The sequence below is a fragment of the Canis lupus genome, chromosome 27, assembly GCF_003254725.2.
Source record: "Canis lupus dingo isolate Sandy chromosome 27, ASM325472v2, whole genome shotgun sequence".
NCBI lineage: Eukaryota > Metazoa > Chordata > Mammalia > Carnivora > Canidae > Canis > Canis lupus.
This window is the reverse complement of record NC_064269.1, coordinates 38,021,972-38,036,606: the sequence shown is the minus strand read 5'-3', so window position 1 is coordinate 38,036,606 and position 14,635 is coordinate 38,021,972. Positions and strand designations below refer to the sequence as shown.

Sequence of the window (14,635 nt, the reverse complement as noted above, 5' to 3'; positions counted from 1 at the left end):
TCTAGGGATGGGCATGAGACTTAAAGCAGGCCATCCAGTGGCCTATTCTGGGTTTGTCAAACTGTAGCTAGGAGAGACTCCTTTGCCTCTTGGGGTAAGACTGGGATAGAGTTGGTCTGCAGTAGAAATGAATGGAACCAGGCAAGAACAGGACAGCTGAGGGGTAAATGCAGAAACTCCTGGCAGTAGCTGGTCCCAGCTTCCATATCCAGAGGCTCTTCCTTTGGTTCAATGGCTCAATGCACTGCTTCAGGCTTTTTCAATAAATTTTGTATTTGTTTTGTCTGTCATCAGATGAGTTTCTGGGTTTCTAACTCTAGAAGCTCATTGTTCTAACAGCTAAATGAAACAATGCAATTTGAATAATAATAAGAATGGAATTCTCATGGGGGCAATTGCAAACTTGCTTTTCTCTCTAAACCTTTTACTAACTACTTCCCTCCTTCAAGTAGTTTTGCCTTCTCTTTCACTTCAAGAGGTAATCAGACAATGATTTAATACATTATCTTCTCCCTGCACTACAAGTGTTAGCAGCACCAGTACTTATTCATCCCTCTTGTCCCTAAGAACAGTCATTTCCTCTCAGCTCAAGGTCTGTCTCTCTGCTCCTGTTCTAGATCTCAAACCTTTCAAGAACCAAATGAGGAAATGGGTCTAACCCAGTGCCATCTACTCCACAAAAGTAGGTAAGGAGTAGAAGGTTCTGAAGGCCGTGTGAACCTTCTGTATCCCATCTAAGATATGAACTGACCCTGAACAGAAATATTTACAAAATCCTGAGAATTTCCACTTTTACCACTAAACTTAATGTAGCAGCCTTACAATACTCCTCTCCTGACTGAGTGTAGAGAAAATGGTTGCCAAGGAAAAATGGTCGAACCCGGAAGTGAGTAATGGGGGCTTTCTACACTTTATGGAAGTGAAGGTGTTAGGGCTCACCCTTAAACTCTGTGGGCCTGAGGGAGAGGAAAGGCTGGGACTGCTGTCTGACTTCCCATGAGTCTTTCTACCTTTGATCCAGTCTTGACTTTGAGTCCCTGTAGGCCTGGCTCAATGGCTTCAGAGGCTTCTGTATTAATAGCTGTTAACACCTGTTAGTAAAGACTGAGAGGCAGCTGTGGGGAGCAGTGGAGTGTTGAAAAGAGATCCAGCAAGAAAGGAACTGCAGAACCCTTTCTAGCTGGATAGAGGAAATAACTGTTTAATCCCAGAGGATGTAGGCTGACTCCTGTGTTCACTATCAGATACTGGCACATGAGAGAACCAGCAATGGGCCCAAGGTTTAAAACTACTTGTGTAGGGGCTACACAAGAACTACTTGTGTAGGGGTGATGAAACGTGGGTCTGCTGTTAAGAGGACTCTTTGAACAGAGTGGGAACAATATTAGGGTGCCACTCATACTCTTGTGGGTGACAGGGAGGACAAAATAATCACTGAGCTGGAGCAAGATGGTTGAGTTGTCAACCTGTTGGCCGGGGGTGCAAGGATCCTGTGTGGTTTTGAAATAGCATCAAATAACACTGAGTGGAAGAGAAGCAGTGAATTTGAAACCCTGCTTAATAGAAAGCTTCCTTTTCTTTTGCTTTGATGCCTGCCAGGTGTATGAAGAGATAGCTTCTCTTAAGAGTGGTACCTATTGACAATAAGTAGTATTGGTGGATCAGCTTGACAGCTCATTCTGCTGTTAATCTGCAAGCTGTAGAGAGGTAGTTTGCAATTTTTCTTCCATCCGGTAGATTTCCACTGGTTATCCTTTCTTTTTTTTTTTTTTTTTCTGGACAGACTGTACAGATTATACAGCTATCTTGGTCCTCTGTGTAGCAGTTTCTGCCTCAACTTGGGAGTTCCATGTGTTTTCTCCCCAACTTTAGGTACTTACTGGCTGGATCTTCCTGAATTTCCACTCCCATGACTGCACCAAAGCATTGGTCTATGTGAAGTTATGTTCCACAATAAAACATAAAAATAATAGGGCCAGTTAAGTAGCATCACTCCTTGTGGCATTTTACACATTTGAAGAAAATGGTAGCATCACCATCCATCCCTCTTGCTCTCGTTCACCGTTCTCCACAAGTTCAATAATGTCAGCTTAGTTCTTTCAAATTCGGAACCCCCTGGAGCCTGGCTCCAGATCTTTATGCTCCACTCAACTCAAATATGTCTTTTGATGATCTAATCTTTAGTTCTTTCTCCAACTCTCAGTGCATTCTATCTCAAGTAGAGGAAAAGATTCAAGGAAGGAAAGGGGTTGAGTTGAAGGATAGATATGGTTGAAATGAGAGCAAGAACTAGAAGAACAGGGGTGCCTGGGTGGCTCAGTGGTTGAGCATCTGCTTTTGGCTCAGGTTGTGATCCTGGGATTGAGTCCTGCATCAGGCTCCCTATGGGGAGCCTGTTTCTCTCTCTACTTATGTCTCTGCCCCTCTGTGTCCCTCATGAATAAATAAATAAAATCTTAAAAAAAAACAAAAAACAAAAACCAGAACAGGATTTCAGTATAAACATTCTGAAAGGGGCTGTTTCCCAGCAATGGCAGGTTGGGGCTAGGAGTGTTGAGTTGAAGGACTCAGAGTTTCCTGGTAAACTCCAACTTTGTATCAGCTGATATGTCTCTTTCAAAGAGAGGCTTCCCCGGCAAGAGTGGGCTTCCCCACAGCCTCCTCCATGTTGTAACCTCTCATTACTCATGGGATTTTTTCCATTACAGATTTTCACATCTGTTGTGAAACAATTTCATATACACTTGGTCTGTGTAACATCTTTGACCACCAGCCCGGTAAGTGTGGAGTGCCCAAAGTGGGGCTTGATCCCAAGACCCTGGGATCATGACCTGAGCCAAAGGCAGATGCTTAACTGACTGCGCCCCTCTAATCATACTAACCCTGTGAGTGCGGGGATTGTGTATGTCCTGTTCACTGTTTTATTCCAAGCCCTTGGTTTGGTATTTGTGAGTGTGTAGAGTAGATGTTAATAAATGTTGGCTGATGGTGTGCTATGCGTGATGCCCAGTAACTCACAAGTATTACCTCAGTGAGCACTCATACCTTCTCCCCTTGTTTCTTTCTCTGGTGTGACTAACAATAAAACTATCAAAAGAGAGTGAATATGTGTATTCGGGATAGCAAGAATAAGATGGATTTGGGGTTACACTTCACACGACACCAAACTAGGAATTTAGAGAGATTCCAAAAGGGGGGTGTGGGGAGTGGTGGATACAGGAAGAAGAATGGTGCAAGTGGGTCAGTCATTTGGCTGGAGCAGATAGGAAAAGACTGATCTGGAATGAAGAAGGGGTTGCAGGGGACAGAGGGGCTGTGGATTCTCAGAGCCCTGAGCACCAGCCAGGCTATTAGAGGGGGTAAAGATCAGGTTTGTAAATACCCTGTAGATTACGGCCCCTCCTCATCCCAGTAAAGGAGACTTTAGCCCCTGATGACATTTGTGGGCAGGGCAGAGTGGTTTTAAAGGCTAAGAAAGATCCCTAAAGGGAGAAAAATTAGATTCTGTCAAAGCCCCTTGTTATTCTGGGCCCCTCTGTATTCCAGGTCCCCAGTCTCCAGATCCTTCTGAGAAAGGAAGACCAATAATCACACCTCCTCTACTTGATTCCCATCTCAACCCTCCACATTCACCTGTGAATTCCATGCTGCTGGTCCTCATTTTCTGCTGGCTTCTCTGATAATAATTTTTTAAAGAAGATTTTATTTATTTGAGAGAGAGAGAGAGAGTACATGTGCATGAGAAAGCACAAGATGGGGGAAGGGCAGAGGGAGATGGAGGAGCAGGCTCCCCACTGAGCAGGGAGCCCAAAGTGGGGCTTGATCCCAAGACCCTGGGATCATGACCTGAGCCAAAGGCAGATGCTTAACTGACTGCATCCCTCTAATCATTATTGTACTCCAAACCTCCTTGTAGTTCTCTGCTTCAGCAATGAGCTGTCACAGGGAAGAACAATGCTTGATTCCACCCAAAACTTCCTCTCAAACGGTAACGGATCATGGCACCCTGGCCCTCAAAGATCTCGGTCTACTACGAGCAGCCCGGACCCTTAGGGGAGAGAAAGCCACTCATACTTTTTGATGTAACTTTTCTACGTCAGCCTCCATCATGGGGGCCTGGTTCTCAGAGACTTAAGGAAACATGGTCTCAAAAGCCCATGTTGTTCATATAAGGAGATTTTGGAGATTCAGAATCTAATTGGTGCTTGAGCTTCAGAAAATGGCAGAAGAAGCCTCCGATCACATCTTAGATGGTAAAATGTGTCTCTATTGGCTCTCAGTAGGTAGCATGTCAGAGGATGTGTTTTTATTCTCCCCTCCCATTACTGTAGATCTTTGTGGGTGTTATACTGTACCTCTTTGCAGGGCTATTTTGCAGCTGGGACTGTGACCTTGACGACATGGGAATCAAGATAGCTTTGAATCTCCCTCTTCAGGGACTCTATTTCTTCCTCAGCACCATGGTGGGTGCTCATGGTGAGTTTCCTGGGATCAACAGTATGTGAATGGATACCTTGGTGAAGGGAAAGGTTTCTGGAGTCAGGGAGTCAAAGCCTCCATATAAACCATGCTTTTTTTTTTTTTTTTTAAGATTTTATTTTTTTATTCATGAGAGACAGAGAGAGGCAGAGACACAGGCAGAGGGAGAAGCAGGCTCCATGCAGGGAGCCTGATGTGGGACTTGATCTTGGGACCCCGGGATCATGCCCTGAGCTGAAGGCAGACGCTCAACCACTGAGCCATCCAGGGTACCAACATCTCCCTTGTTTTCAGGGAGCATTTGGTCGGTCCTGGTGGCTCCTCGTGTGTGGGAAGGAACAGTGATTGACCTCAGCTGTGTCTCTGGGCTGCTCCTTGCACACTCCATTTGCCTGCTTTGCAGAGGACTACCCCCATCAGGATTTCTATGTTTTCTGTGCTTATGTGTAGGCTATATGCTTGTGTGTGCGCGTATAGAATGAGTATGAGAGGGTATGAAGGCTGTCTGTTGGGGGAGGAGCAGGGCTGCTGAGACGTGACTGAATCGGTTGCTCTGCAACACACAGTGCCCACACTGTTGGGAGTGCCATGTCCCGTATGTAACCAGATCATAGATAATCTCACACCTGCCTCTCTTCTTTGGCCTCTCTTCTTCAGTCCCATGGCCTTCTCTCTGCTTGACTGTGGTGTCTGCTGGGTTCTGTGAGAGGCTTTGTCTCCTGGCCTCACTTATTCCTACCGAGTGTCTGTTGTAGAGCAGAGGAACCCGCAGCCGTGACAGGAGGCCTCTTGTTGATAGAGATTAACTGATGCACAGCATTGGTTAAATTAAGTTTCCCGAGTCTTTGTCCCAGTCCTTGTGAATCATTTCCAGACTTGCTGGGATCCTGGACTGGTCCTTTCTGAATTCTGTAGGGTATATTTTCTCTCTTCTACCCCTCTCTGAAAGCTGGTTTCCACTGAAACTTGGACTCAGAGAGATAGGGCTGCAAAAAATCTAGCTTTGAGCCCAGGGAAGGGGCAACTCTTTCAGATTTGGCTGTAAGTCCAGGCTGAGGCTGCTTACAGCTTGGACTCCTCTCAGTCCAAGGGAATTGGAATGGGGATTGGGAAACCTCATCCCGCCAAGTTTCTGCTCCATGAGTGTTGGCCAGATGCTGGTGAAAATTCTTCTCTTGATGACTCTGAGGTACCGATAGAGTTTCAGTCCCATGAGGGAGATAGACAATGAGTGTTCTGATATAAAGCCCCCTCTTCTTACTAGGAAACTATAGGATTTTTTCAATAGTGGCTTAAGTTGCAAGAATATTTCACCAAAGCAAGCATTCTTTTTATTTTCCTAGAATCAACACTATCCAGTGTTATCCTGCTAAAAATTTATTCTACTTCATACAACATTGGCCTTGCTCTTTGTAAAATAATAGTCCTGGCCTTTTGGAGCATTGATTATTTCTGAGTTGGGCACATGTTAACAGGAGTCTCCACTGTAAAATTCATGTGGGGCATCGAGAGAAGATTATCCTTTGAAATACAATTTATGCCGTATACACAGAAACATAGACCCTCAAAGATGGACAATTCAGTGTTTATTATTTTGTAAACTCTTTTTAAAAATTGACAATATATTTTGGACATCATTTTACTCCTCTTTTACACACTAAAAGTGTTTTATGGCAGTCTTACAAAAATATGGACTATTATAGGAGTATTATAGAAAAATTTAATTGCTTCCAGTTATTTCATTATATGACCAAAATGCAACATACTTGCCCAGTCACTCGCCAGTGGGCTTTGGGCATTTAGCTGTTTTCAATGTTTTGGCTTTTATGAAACATGTTGTCATGAACTTCCTTGAGTTTAAATGTAAATTACTTCATGGTTTTTTTTCTTAATAACATTCTAACAGTGGAATTGCTGTTTTATAGGCTGTGAATACCTTCAGAGCTTTTGATACATGAAGATCCATTGCCTGCCAGAAATGTTTGCGTTGTTTTATTCCCACCAACACCGTATGAGAGTTAGTTTCCATAGCCCCTCACCAACACTGGTTTTTTATCAAGTTCTAAAAATTTGGCCAGTGTCGTAAACAAAAACTGTTACATATTAGTTAATTTAATCCTTCATTTGCAAATTACTTGCTAATGACGTCTGTCCTTTTAAACCTGGGATGTTTGTCATTTTTGTCATGATTTATATTGGAGCTCTTTGTACTATTACTACCACTACAAATATGACTATGATTACCAGCACCAGATACTTTCACTGCATTCACTTCTGTGACCTCATGTGAGTGCCCAACAACCCTACAAGGCAAATGATGTTTTTATCTCAAAAAATAGATTAGAAAACTGAAGCAAAGCAAAGTTCAATCACTTGCCCAAGGTGAGACAGGTGTAAGTAGCAAAGGGGGGATTTGAACCCAGGCAAGTTGGGTCCATGATTATTGTCCCTATTGAATTTTTCCATTAATAGGCTGCAAATATTTCCCTCAGTTTATTTTTATTTTATTGTTCCTATGTTTTTAGATGCATGGAGGGTTCTTTTTTTAAAATTTTAATTCAATTTGCCATCATATAGTATAACACTCAGTGCTCATACCATAAGTGCCTCCCTCAGTGCCCATCACCCAGTCACCCCATCCTCCCCCCACCTCCCCTTCTGCAACCCATTGTTTGTTTCCTAGAGTTAGGAGTCTTTTATGGGTTGTCTTCCTCTCTAATTTTTCCTGCTCAGTTCCCCTCCTTTCCCTTATAAACCCTTTCACTATTCCTTATATTCCACGTATGAGTGAAACCATATGATGATAGTCCTTCTCTGATTGACTTATTTCACTCAGCATCATGCCCTGCATGGGGGGTTCTGATGTTAATAGTCAAATCTATAAAAATTTCCCCCCTTTTTGGTTTCTGCATTCAGAGCCTAAGAAAGCTCTTCTCGGCTTCAATTTTAAATAAATTGTTGCATCTTTATTTTAATAATTTTGTAAATATTTTAAAATATATGTCAATGCTGAGTGGCTCAGTTGGTTGAGCATCTGACTCTTAATTTTGGCTCAGCTCATGATTTTGGGGTCCTGGGGTTGAGCCCTCCATCAGGCCCTGCACTCAGCGCAATCTGCTTGAGATTCTCTCTTCCTCTCTCTCAGCCTCTGTACTTGCCTGTTCTTTCTCTAAGTAAATTAATTAAATCTTTTTAAAAGTCTGAAAAAATACATCAATACTAGGTAACTGCATAAGTTATTTTACTGAATGATAGGAAGTGATATCTAACTTTATTTTTTTCCAACATTATTTCCTGAATGATGTTTTTATCTTTTCTGACTGATTTGAATGCCACTTTAAAAACATGCTAAATAACACCATGGCCTTTCCATTATATCCTTTTTTGGACTTATTTAGACTTTAATTCCACAAATGTTTATTGAGTTTAAGATGGGCTGGAGTGGGGGGACTGTTAAGTTGATATATCCCCTTTGCAGTTCATTAGGTACAGAGGACCTAGCAGGGGTGAAGGAAGTGTTCCCTGGCCCCTGAAGCTAACAGTCTGGTGAGACTGGGCACCAACACAAGAATTTATAATAAACTCTAATAAGTGCCACTGGTGGAGACACAATCAGGGTTACATACTCTAGCTGAGAAAAGCAGAGATTTCCTTTATGAAATAAAATTTAAGCTAAGGCCTTGCATTCTAGAAATGAAGTTGTTTATAATTTTTGGTATTAATAATAATGTCTAATATTATACAGACCCATGAATGCATACATGTTTAGTATATGCATATTTATATCACATTTTCTGTGTCTTTTCAACCATTGATGGACACTTAGGTTGTTTCCATGTCTTGGCTATTGTGAATAATGTACAATGAACATGGAGCGCAGATATCTCTTTAAAATCATGGTTTCATTTCTTTAGATATATACCTGAAGTGGAATTTTTGGATAATATAGTAGTTCTATTTTTAATTTTTTGTGGAGCCTCCATACTGTTTTTCCATAGTGGCTGTGCCAATTTACATCACCACCAACAGTGCACAAAGGTTCCCTTTTCTCTACATTATTGCCAACACTTATTATCTCCTGTCTTTTGATAATAACCATTCTAATACGTGTGAGGTTGTGGTTTTCTCATTGTGATACCTTTTCATATACCTGTCGGCCATTTTTACAACTTCGGAAAAAAGTCTATTCAAATTCTTTGCCCATTTTTAAATTACATTTAAAATATTTTTCAAGTTTTTATTTAAATTCTAGTTAGTTAACATATAGTGTAATATTGGCTTCAGGAGTACAATTTAGTGATTCATCACTTACATACAACATCCAGTGCTCATCACAAGTGCAGTCCTTAATACCCGTTACCCGTTTAGACCATCTCTACCCACCTCCCTCCATCAACCCTCAGTTTGTTCTCTATAGTTAAGAGTCTTTTATGGTTTAATTAAATTAGATTTCTTTCCTTCCTTCCTTCCTTCCTTCCTTCCTTCCTTCCTTCCTTCCTTCCTTCCTTCCTTCCTTCCTTCCTTCCTTCCTTCCCTCTTTTTTCCTTCTTTCTTTCTTTTTTCTTTTGTTCTTTCATTCTTTCGTTCTTTCTTCCTTTCCTCTTCCTCGTCCCCCTCTACCTCCCCCTACTCCTCCTCCTCCTTCTTTCTTCTTCTTCTTCTTCTTCTTCTTCTTCTTTCTTCTTTCTCCTTCTCCTTCTCCTTCCCCTTCCCCTTCCCCTTTTTCCCTCCCCCCCCCTCCTCCTTTTTGACTATTGGTTTGTATGAGTTCCTTATATATTTTGGACACTAACCTCTTACCAGATAGATGGCTTGCAGATATTTCCTCCCATTCCATATGTTACCTTTTATCCTGCTGACCATTTCTTTTGCTCTATAGAAGTTTTTTTTTTTTTTTTTTTTACTTGAGTAGAGTCTTACTTGTTTCTTTTTGCTTTTTTTCCTTGTGCTTTTGGTGTCATAGCCATAAAATCATTGTCAAGACCAAAGTCAAGGAGATTTCCCCTTATATTTTCTTCTAGGAGTTTTGCAGTTTCAGGTATTACAATTATGTCTTTAGTCCATTTTGAGTTAATTTTTGTCAGTGGTGTAAGACAATGGTCCAGTTTCATTCTTTTGCATGTAAACTTCCAGTTTCCCCAACAGTTTCCCCAGTTTCCAGTTTCTATTTATTAAGAGATTGTCCTTTTCCCAGTGAATATTCTCGACTTTCTTGTCATATATTAGCTGACCATATTGCATGGGTTAATTTCTAGGCTCTTGATTCTTTCCCATTAGTCGATATGTCTGTTTTCATGCCAGTACCATACAATTGTCGTTTGGTTTGAAATCAGGAAGTGTGATACCTTCAGCTTTATTTTTCTCAATATTGCTTTGACTTAAAAAAAATATTGCTTTGACTTTTGTGGTTCCATACAAATGTCTTTTGTGGTTCCATACAAATTTTAAGATAGTTTTTTTTTTTTCTATTTCTGTGAAAAATGTGATTGGAATTGATAGGAATTGTGTTGAATCTATAGATGGCTGTGGGTAGTATGGATATTTTAACAATATTAATTTCAAACATGAACATGGTATATCTTTGCATTTGTGTCTTCTTCAATTTTTTTAAATCAAAATCTTATAATTTCCAATTTTCAGATTTTTCACCTCCTTGGTTAAGCTTATTCCTAACAATTTTATTCTTTTGATGCTTTTGTAAATGAAGTGGGTTTTTAAAATTTCTTTTTCAGATATTTCATTGTTTGTGTATAGACACAACCAATTTCTGTATGTTGATTTTGTATCCTGCAACTTTACTGAACTCATTGATTAGATTTTTTTGGTTAAGTCTTTAGGATTTTCTATATGTAAAGTCATCTGCAAATGAATACAATATTACTTCTTCCTTTGTGATTTGGATGTCTTTTACATTTTTTTTTTTTTTGCCTGATTGCTCTGGTTGGAATTTACTATACTATGTGGAATAAGAGTGGTGAGAGGAACAAGTAAGGAACACCCTTACTTGTTCCTGATCTTAGAGGAAAAGCTTTCAAACTTTCACCAATGAGTATGATATTAACCATGGTCTTCTTACATATGGCTTATATTATATTTGTGTCATGTGAATCTCTCCACATGCAACTCAAAATATGGCAGCTAGCTTCAACAGAGCAAGCATATGAGAGCAAGATAAGAGAAACCAGAGTCATCTTGAAATCTGATTATTTAAGTAACATCTCATCACTTTTGCTAAATTCCATTGTTAGATGAATGTTACTAGGTTCAGACCACATTCAAGTGCAAGGATTATATAAAAGCATGAATATCAGGAAGCAGAAATAATCCAGACTGTTTAGAGGTCCTCTCTTCCAAAGCTAGATGAGAATGTTTACTATAGGATAGAGAAGGAAAGAGAAGATTCCTCCACTGACTTCGCGGGTCATGAACTGTAACTGAGATGGGGGAATTTGGACCCCTACCAGCTTCATGCATCTCTACTGGGAAGGCAGCATCTATAGTCATCTGAAGGCCTGTCCTTATTGCTATACATGGCATTGAGTCTTACTGGCTTGTTCGAGAAATAATTGTGTGCATCTCTTCTCAACTCCACGTTCAGTGATGCCACATTGGTAGCTTAAAATTGACCGTAGTGGAAATATTGTTACTATAGAAATCAAGAAATGCCATACATGAGAGGATTTTTTTTCTCCCCCAGAGTGTATATTTTAAAATACTTACCAGCATATCACTGTATGGTCTTCTGAAATCTCTTCTGTGTTCTGTGTTCTGTGTCTGTGTCTCTCTTACAGCTGTGGAGCTGAGACTGAAGAATGGGAGCTACCACTGCGAGGGGAGAGTGGAAGTGAAATACCAAGGAAAATGGGGCACAGTGAATGATTACATATGGAGCTTGGAGGCTGCACATGTGGTGTGCAGACAGCTGGGATGTGGAGATGCTGTTGATGCTCCCAGAGGGGCCCACTTTGGATCAGGGCATGGGCCTATTTGGCTTGCATATGTTGTTTGTGAAGGGACAGAATCAACTCTCAATGACTGTATTCATTCTTTTTTTCAAGACTACCAGAAGCAACGCTTCTCCCATAGTCGGGATGCTGGAGTAGTCTGCTCAGGTAAGGCCTGTCTAATCTATTAGAGGGATACCCAGTAAGAATACCCTTGGTTTAATTCCCAGAATAGCTAACAATACAGGATCACACACTTGGTTGAAAACTCCAGTCACACAGTAACTCCTAGAGTATTAGGTACTCAAGGAAGCACAAGGACTTGCTTGGCTCTGGACAGTGAAAGCTCCAGACCTATGGATCACTGGGCCCTTCAGATATCTGTGGTGTGTCAAAAGGTAGGAAAGTGGGGTCAAGTTTCATCGTGGTAGCTGTTTTGTTTTTTCTCCTGAGATGATCAGGTGCATCCACAAGAGGGGACATGAGAGAGGTGCAGGGAAACAAAGTTTAGCATATGCCAAAGTGGAGGCAGTAAAGACAGCAATGAAACTAGAGTGTGGATGGGTGGTGTCAGTATTTGCCAGAGATGTTTTCAGTTGTTATCACAATTGTGGATGAAAAGTCTGTCACTAATGCCGTCAGAACAGTTTCACTTAGGAAGATATTATCAGATGTCACAGTGAATTCTTTAAGGTAGGTAGTTGGGTCTTTAAAAAGATCCATCCCATCTGATGGAGTGATAGGACAGGTGGAGATGTGATAACATTTGACTAGGTCTATAGCAACTCAACAGCATAATCCATAGCCAGTTAGCATTTTTGTCATTGGCATGACGAAGATCACTGAAAAAGTCATCTTTTCAGTGGATCTTTCATAATATGAATTCAGGTCCCTAGAAACACAATTATTTTCTTTTTTTGAAAGCTAATATATTGAGGTATGATTGACATGCAAAAACTGTACATATTTAATGTATATAACTTGATGAGTTTGAAGGTAAGCATACATTTGTGAAAGCATTAGCACAATCTGTGCCATAGAGTTATCTATCATCTCAAAAGTTTCCTCCCATCTTCTTTATTATTATTTAAAAAAATATTTTCAAGGGGCATTTGAGTTTACTGCCTTCAGTTAGGATATTTTTAAGAAAACTTGTTTTCTGGTATTTCAGGTAACATTCCTTATTGTCATCATGTCCTAATCATGGTATCAAGTGCAGATAAACTTGTGGAAACACTACAGGGGACCTGACTTACTTTGACAAATCAGTATTTGAGTAAAATGGAGTATGTGATGTTGGAACATCTATTACTATCTTAAGAAAATTGATACTTTTGATTTTAATTTCAGTTAAGGTATACGTAAAGATAAATAGAGTTTGAGAGTGGTATGGCATCTAAACTTTGATTTTATTTTTTACTCCCTGATTAACATTATCATTGCTTTAACTTAAAATCTCATATTTTAATGAACTATTTCAGTTTTCTTTGGCTAATCTCTTTGTCATCAGTTTCTACCCTCTAGTATGTTTCCATATTTTCCATGAACATGTTTTAATGATGTAAACAGAAGTAATGGTGGTAATGTAGCATTGATAAGGATAGGAAACCATGCCCTTTGCAATATTTTAATTTAAATCGAATTCTTGGAATTTCCTTTTCTCAATTGTAGGAAAGGGGTATGCAAGAGAAATTTCAGCATCTAGTAGATTGTTAGAAATAAAGTACTATGTTTAGCAGAAATCCAGAGGTAGAAAGAATGATCTGTGAAGAATACAGAGGAGCTTGTTTGAAATAAAGAGATTTCAGAGGGTTCAGGAGAATGGCAGGGGGGCCTCACAAATTGAGAATGGCCACAGCACTGATGTACAAAATGGTAAGGGGATGAAGATGCAATTAACCTCAGGAGAGGAGGTTGAGGACTGAAAATCCATGTTAATTCATATATTCACTACAGCTTCTGTTTTAGACTTCTCATTTCTTCTCTCCCTCTCTTCCTCCATGTTGATGCAGGAATTGTTTTTGAGCTCTGTGGAAGTGCGAGTATTTGAAGCTTGCATTTCAATTTTCTTTGTGGGGAGGTTTTTATAATATGAGCTCTATTTCTTTTTCTTTTTTTAAATAGATTTTATTTCTTTATTTGAGGAAGAGAGAGAGAATAAGAGAAAGGGAGAGAGAGAGAGCAAGCATGAGCCAGGAGGGATGGGCAGAAGGAGAGGGAGAATCAGGCTCCTCACTAAGCAGGGAGCCCAAAGAGGGGCTTGATCCTAGTACTTCAAGACCACAACCTGAGCTCTGAGCTGAAGGAAGACACTTAACTGACTGAGTCACCTAGGTGTCCCAATTTAATATGAGTTCTATTTCTTTAACAAATATAGGAGTACTTAGATATTCCATTTCTTTTTGTATCAGTTTTTGATAAATTGTGTTTTTCAAGTAATTAATTTTCAAGGACTCATCCTATTGTAAATAAAATTTTCAAATTAGGATAAAATTTGTTCATATCTTATTATCTTTTACATATTAATATTATCCATAATTATAACCCCTTTTTCATCCCTGATATCGTTAATTTGTGTATCTTCTCATTTTTTTCTTGATCAGGTCTACTAGAAGATTATCAGTTTTATTATTCTTTTAAAAAGAATCACCAATGAACTCTCTTGATTATTGTATTTGTTTTCTATTTCATTGATTTGAGTTCTTAGTTTACATTCTCTTCTTTTGGTTGTGATTTGCTGTTATTTTTGTAGATTCTTGAGTTGGAATCTTAGGTAATTTAAATTTAATTTTTCTTTTGTGTTCTAATGTATGCATGGAGGAAGTGTCAAAGCTCTAGTTTTTCTTCCAAGCACTGCTTAACTGTATCCCACTAATTTTGATATTATATGATTTCTTTTGTATTTTATCATCATAAAATGTTTCTTCATTATTTTTAAATATATACTTTGTCCTATAGTCTTAGTTTGTCTGATATTAACATAGGTACAACAGCTTTCTTTGATTAGTGCTTGCATGGTTTATCTTTCCTGACACTTTTAATATATTTGTGTTTATTTTTTTAATTTTAATTTTATTTTAGAGAGAAATATAGAACACGCATGTGGTGTGGGGGGGGAGGGGCAGAGGGCGAGGGAGAGAGAATCTCAAGCAGGCTCCATGGCTCAGTATGGAGCCAGATGCAGAGCTCCATCTCACAACCCTGAGCTGAAA

At 39.7% G+C, this 14,635-nt stretch overlaps 1 protein-coding gene across 2 annotated transcripts in view; it reads left to right on the top strand.

Moving 5' to 3' along the window:
- LOC112675383 (antigen WC1.1-like) overlaps positions 1 to 14,635 on the top strand; it is a 52,518-nt gene that overhangs the window by 16,617 nt on the left and 21,266 nt on the right. Inside the window, exons 1-2 of one of the 2 annotated variants that reach the window (XM_025471988.3) lie at positions 3,740 to 4,476; positions 11,271 to 11,591. In XM_025471988.3, coding sequence (XP_025327773.3) covers positions 4,401 to 4,476; positions 11,271 to 11,591 — 397 coding nt within the window. In that variant the 5' untranslated portion in view covers positions 3,740 to 4,400. Of the gene's footprint in view, positions 1 to 3,739; positions 4,477 to 11,270; positions 11,592 to 14,635 lie in introns of those variants that run through there. The other variant, XM_049102438.1, reaches the window with a different exon arrangement.